The 6,283-nt window shown below is 37.7% G+C and overlaps 1 protein-coding gene across 1 annotated transcript in view; it reads left to right on the forward strand.

Annotated features, from left to right (window-relative positions):
• LOC144229850 (6-phosphofructo-2-kinase/fructose-2,6-bisphosphatase 1-like) overlaps positions 1–6,283 on the forward strand; it is a gene marked incomplete at its 3' end in the record, with an annotated part of 38,851 nt that overhangs the window by 7,904 nt on the left and 24,664 nt on the right. The window contains exons 3-5 of the mRNA XM_077761941.1: positions 4,236–4,329; positions 5,166–5,232; positions 6,071–6,145. Of these exons, the coding sequence (XP_077618067.1) occupies positions 4,236–4,329; positions 5,166–5,232; positions 6,071–6,145 (236 nt within the window). The remainder of the gene's footprint in view (positions 1–4,235; positions 4,330–5,165; positions 5,233–6,070; positions 6,146–6,283) is intronic.

Consider the following 6,283-nt stretch of genomic DNA (forward strand, 5'->3'; position numbering starts at 1 on the left):
TTCATTTGTAGTGGGGAATTCTGGTTTTATGCTTTTAGACTGTTTGGCTTCTGGGTTTTTCTTTTTTCTTTTCTTTTCTTCTTTTTTCTTTTTGTATTTTTCTTTTTATTATTTGTTTTTCCTCCTTCCTCTTTTTTTTCCTTTTTTTTCTTTTTCATTTTCCCTTTCATTTTGTGTGTTTGTTGGGATTGTCTCTGCATTTGTGTGCATTTGTTCCCTGTGTGTTTGTCTGTCTGTTTTCTTTTCCAGGGCTACCTCAAGAAACAAGCGAAAGTACATGTGGCGGAGAGTCATAAATACCACTACGAGTAGGCAAATAAAATAACAAAGTCTCAACAAGAGACACCAAGAGACACCATTCAAAGAACACTTCCTAAACGGAGAGGCCCTGGACAGTTAAAGAGTCTTCTTTAATACAGCAGTACTCACAGGTGCAGAGTGCATAACAAGCTTAAAACTAACAAGAGACAGAAAGCTAACCAAAATAACGAAACGGAAGAACTCTCCTCTAAAGAAATTCCAGGAAGAAATGACAGCTAAAGAACTGCTCAAAAGAGATATAAGCAACAAGACTGAACAAGAATTTAGAACAATAGTCATAAAATTAATCACTGGGATTGAAAAACCATGGAAGACATTAGAGAAACTATTGCTACAAAGACTATGGAGCTAAAAAAATAGTTGTGATGAATTAAAAAATGCTCTAAATGAGATGCATAATAAAATGGAGGCGTCCAATGCACGGATTGAAGAAGCAGAGATGAGAATAGGCGAGTTAGAAGACACAGTTATAGAAAAAGAGGGAGCAGAGAAAAAGAGAGATGAACTGATCTAGTAACATGAAAGGAGAGTTTGAGAGCTGAGTGATACAATCAAATGGAACAATATCCGTATCATAGTAAAAGGAAGAGGGAGGGAAAGGGAAGGAGTCTTTGAACAAATTATAGCAGAGATCTTCCCCAACCTGGGAAAGGAAGTAGATGTTGAAATCCAAGAGGCACAGAGAACTCCCCCTTAGATGTAACTTGAATTGATTTCTGCATGACATAGCATAGTGAAACTGGCAAAATATAAGGACAAAGAGAGAATTTTGAAAGGAGCTAGGGATAAAAGAGCCCTGACAAACAAAGGGAAACCTATCAGAGTGGTTACAGAACCATCTACTGAAACTAAAGAATGAATGGGCCAATCGGGCAATTAGACAAGAAATTATAAACTATATGGAAACAAATGAAAATGAAAATACAACAATCCAAACTCTATGGGATACAGCAAAGGCAGTCCTAAGAGGAAAGTAAATTGCACTCCAGTCTTATTTCAAGACATTAGAAAAAGCGCAAGTATAAAATCTAACAGCTCACCTAAAGGAACTAGGAGAGCAACAAGTGCACCCCAAATGCAGTAGGAGAAGAGAAATAATAAAAATCAGTGCAGAAATAAACAATATAGAATCCAAAAAAACAGTTGAACAGATCAATGAAACCAAGAGTTGGTTTTTTGAAAAAATAAACAAAATTGACAAACCTCTAACCAGGCTTCTCAAAAAGAAAAGAGAGAGCACCCAAATAGACAAAATCATGAATGAAAACGGATTTATTACACCAACCCCTCAGAAATATAAGCAATTATCAGGGAATACTATGAAAAATTATATGCCAACAAACTGGACAACTTAGAAGAAATGGACAAGTTCCTAAACACACACTCACTACCAAAATTCACATGGTAAAAGATAGAAAATCTGAACAGACCCATAGCTAGTGAAGAAATTGAATCAGTTATCAAAAAACTCCCAACAAATAAGAGCCCTGGGCCAGATGGCTTCCCTGAGGAATTCTACCAGACATTTAAAACAGAATTAATAACAATTCTTCTCAAGGTATTGCAAAAAATGGAAATCAAAGGAAAATGAAGCCAGCATCACTTTGGTTCCCAAGCCAGACAGAGACCCAGCAAAAAAAGAGAACTACAAGCCAATATCCTTGATGAATACGGTTGCAAAAATCCTCAACAAGATACTTGCAAGTCGAATCCAACAGCACATAAAAAGAATTATCCACCATGATCAAGTGGGATTCATTCCTGGGTTAAAGGGCCGGTTCAATATTCGCAAATCAGTCAAAGTGATACATCACACTAACAAAAGAAAAGAGAAAAACCATATGATCCTGTCGATCGATACAGAAAAAGCATTTGACAAAATACAGCATCACTTCTTTAAAATTTTTTTTAATGTTTTATTTATTTCTAGGAGAGAGAGAGANGGAAGTCCTAACATCAGCAGTCAGACAATAAAAGGAAATAGGATGCATCAGAATTGGCAAAGAAGAAGTCAGACTTTCACTTTTCTCAAGCGACATGATACTGTACATGGAAAACCCAACATCCTCCACTAGAAGCCTACTACAACTGATCCATAAATTTACCAAAGTTGCTGGGTACAAAATCAGCGTATAGAAATCCACTGCATTTTTATACACCAACAATGAAGCAACAGAAAGAGAAATCNATATCTAATGGAAAAAAGACACCCTCTTTAATAGAAAGTGCTGGGAGAACTGGACAATAACATGCAGAAAAATGAAACTAGATCATTTTCTCACAGCAAATAGAAAAATAAAGTCAAAATGGATAAAAGACCTGAATGTGAGACAGGAAACCATCAACACCCTAGAGGACAATGCAAGAAACCATCTCCTTGACTTCAACTGCAGCAATTTCTTACTTGACACATCCCCAAAGACAAGGGAATTAAGAGCAAAAAATAAACTGTTGGGACCTTATCAAGATAAAAAGCTTCTGCACGGCCAAGGAAGCAATCAATAAAACTAATAGGCAATTGACAGAATGGGAAAAGATAGTTGCAAGTGACATATCAGATAAACGGCTAGTATCCAATGTATAAGGAACTCACCAAATTCTGCACCCGAAAAACAATAATCCAGTGAAGAAATGGGCAGAAGACATGAACAGATACTTCTCCAAAGAGGACATCCAGATGGCCAACAAACAGATGAAACAACGCTCAGCATCCCTCATCATCAGGGAAATACAANGCTATAGGTGGATTAGGAGGAACTTAACGGAGCACCATTGTGTAGGAGAAGGGGAAAAATAGTTGGGGAGATGCAGGGAGGCAAACCATTAGAGACTCTTTAATGCTGAGAATAACCTGAGGGCCGATGGGGGTGGGAACGAGGAGAAGGGGGGTGATGGGCATGAGAGAGGGCACTTGTTGGGATAAGAACTAGGTGTTACATGGAAACCAACTTGACAATAAACTAAGAAAAAATATTTTAAATAAAGTTTTCCTTTAAAAATTGAAAAAAATAAAAGGACTCTTTAAAATGCTGCTTTCTCCAAGAAANCCCCCTTATTCTTTTGCATGGATCTGTCAGAGAACTCAAGAAACTGATGGGAGCTCTACATTTACTGGTTACAGTCTGTCCTACCTGCTAAATTTTGAGCTCCTTGGGGCCCCATCTTTCATATTTAGTCTATCTTTGGACTTCAGAACTCATGTTCTGCTTTACAGAATGTATATCAGAATATATTTATTGAATGGTTGAATGAAATATTGCATTAGCTTTTTATCCTTTCTCCTCCTTTCCTTACCTTCTCTTAGGTTTTTCACTATCACTGATGAGAAAGTATGGCCTAAAGAGGGCAACAAATTTGGATTCTCTGTTATGATACAGGAATATGTAATAACATTGAACTAGGATTCCAGGGGTGGACTAGGAGACCCAGTCTAGTTCTGCTACCTGCTGACTCACTGTTTGATCCTTGGTGATTGATTTTACTCACTGGATGTTTCCTTACCTTTCTGATAGAGTAAGGCATTGAAAAGGTTGGAGTTTCTGATACTATAGAATAATGGAAAGTCCAGTAGCTTTGGAACCAAACAGACCTGGTTTCGAATCCCAGCTCACCACTTATTAACTGTTAAAGTTACTTCCTATCTCTCAATTTCAGTTTCTTCACTTGTAAAGAAATTATGTAAAATGATTGATTACATTGATTACAATGATCCCATTGTAAAATGGGATCATAATTCCTATGTTGCAGGGTTGTTGTGAGAAATAACTGAGCTGGTAGCCATAATTGGAAGCCTTATAAACATTTTATGTGTATCTAAATTATACCTTCTTCTACTTCTGAAATCCCTCCTAGCAAGAATGTATTTTTTCCACTAGATTATTTCCAACCTCTTCACCAGGTCTCCCTGCTTTCAGTGTTTAATTTAGGCCAGTACCGACGAGAGGCAGTGAGCTACAAGAACTATGAATTCTTTCTTCCAGACAACATGGAGGCCCTACTTATCAGGAAGTAAGTGACTAACATTTTAGAGATCAGTGCTGCCCATGGCTGAAGGAAGGCTTTGTTCAGATGTTGGGGACATGGGGCAGAACAACTTGGGTTAGTAAGGAGGTCTTCTAGACTCTCAAAAGGTGATTGGGAAAGCCCTTCCATTAACCTACCCAAAGTCTGTTTCTGGTCATAACAATCCCCTACTTAAGAACTTTGGAACTAACAGCTCCCTACTCCTTAGAGTAGATAGTGGAAAATTCTCAGCCTAACATTTAAGAGTCTCAATAGCTTGGCCCATTACAGTCTCTCTAGTCCTATCTATTCAACCTCAAGTTCTCTCTCTTCTACAAGACTATGAGCACTTCCAGCACTCATTTATTGATCCATGCCATTATAGCAGAACCCAGAAAGAACAATCACTGGATAGATTTTTGCCAAAGGCATAAATACATTGACAACATAATACCTGTGCTTGTACTGTTACCCATTCCAGGAATGCCTTCTACTTCACAGACCATATGCCCAAACTCTACTTGGGTTTAAGGACCAGTTCTACTTGAGCTATGTCAGTTCAAGGGTTACAGCGTTTAATATTATGACATGTGTTATTAGTCTACTTATCCTGGGTAGTCACTTTATCCCTTCCCCTAAGATGTGCACACAGAGCCACTTCCTGTGTGACCTGTCTGTGCTGGTCATAGTGCCTAGAACACAGGATACCCTGTGTAGATGTTTCATAGATGAATAACTTAATGTGGGACATCTTAGAGATAATGTAAAAGAAGGAAGAGAAAAATAGAAAGGAACTCATCTTGGGGCCATGGAGTCTCTGTTTCTTTCTCCATCTTTTTCAGGCAGTGTGCCCTGGCAGCCCTGAAAGATGTCCATGACTATCTCAGCCGTGAGGAAGGTCATGTTGCGGTAAAGAAATTTGCATTTTTCCTTAAGTTTCTGCTAGGATGAATAACAGATAATATATATTGAACATTTACTATGCTCCACATTATTATCCTAAGTAATTTTCATATGTTAATCTAATTCCACTAACTCCCAAGATGCAGGCAATGTTGTTATACTCCATGTTATAGCTCAGAAGAATGACACAGAGATTAAATAATTTTCCAACTTGGAATAGTATATATGCAGCAAAGCCAGAACTAGAATTCAGGTTGTATAGCTCCAAAGTGTAGACTCTTAAACACTATGCTTTACCACTCTACCTCCAAGAATTCAGTAAGACTACACTAGAGTTTAAGACTACAGTACAAACATTTTTTAGTTCTAGATTTACCTAAATATCTATTCAATTTAATCTCATAGATCCTTGGCATAGGATTTGTGAATTCTAAAAGGGGAATAGATCCTCAAATTGTGTTATCTAAGGTGCTGAAGATAAAGAGTTTCCTGTCCTTGAGGAGCTCCAAAGTGGGGAAGGAAGAAATGTCAACTAGGAGATCCATTCTAGCTCTGCTCTGTCAGCAACTCTTGGTGGCCTTGGTTAAGGCAAATCTTTCCTCCAAGCCTCAGCTATTTTACTTATAAAATGACCTTAATAAAAATTTATAATTCTTCTCTTGTTTATACCTAAAGTCTGCTACATTTCTGGACTGACAACAAAGGCTCAATGAATGCTTGAGAAATCGGCATAAGCCAATTCCAAATCCTTCCTATCCTTCAAAACTTGGTTCAGGATAGTCCAGGAGTAGGTTTTCTTTCAGCACTAGATTCAGAGTAAATCAATCTCATAATCTGCCTCTAGGTTTTTGATGCCACCAACACTACCAGAGAACGGCGATCACTAATTCTGCAGTTTGCGAAAGAACATGGTTACAAGGTATAGTAACATTCCCACTCTTATCTAGGGCCTACTTATCTAGTACAAACTCCAAAGGAAAGTAAACCAGAGGACTCTAAGCTACCAAATCAGCTACAAATCAGGCTCAACATTTTAATTTGGTTATATAGATTTCAA

Source organism: Crocuta crocuta, unplaced genomic scaffold (assembly GCF_008692635.1).
Source record: "Crocuta crocuta isolate KB4526 unplaced genomic scaffold, BGI_CrCroc_1.0 scaffold1511, whole genome shotgun sequence".
Lineage (NCBI taxonomy): Eukaryota > Metazoa > Chordata > Mammalia > Carnivora > Hyaenidae > Crocuta > Crocuta crocuta.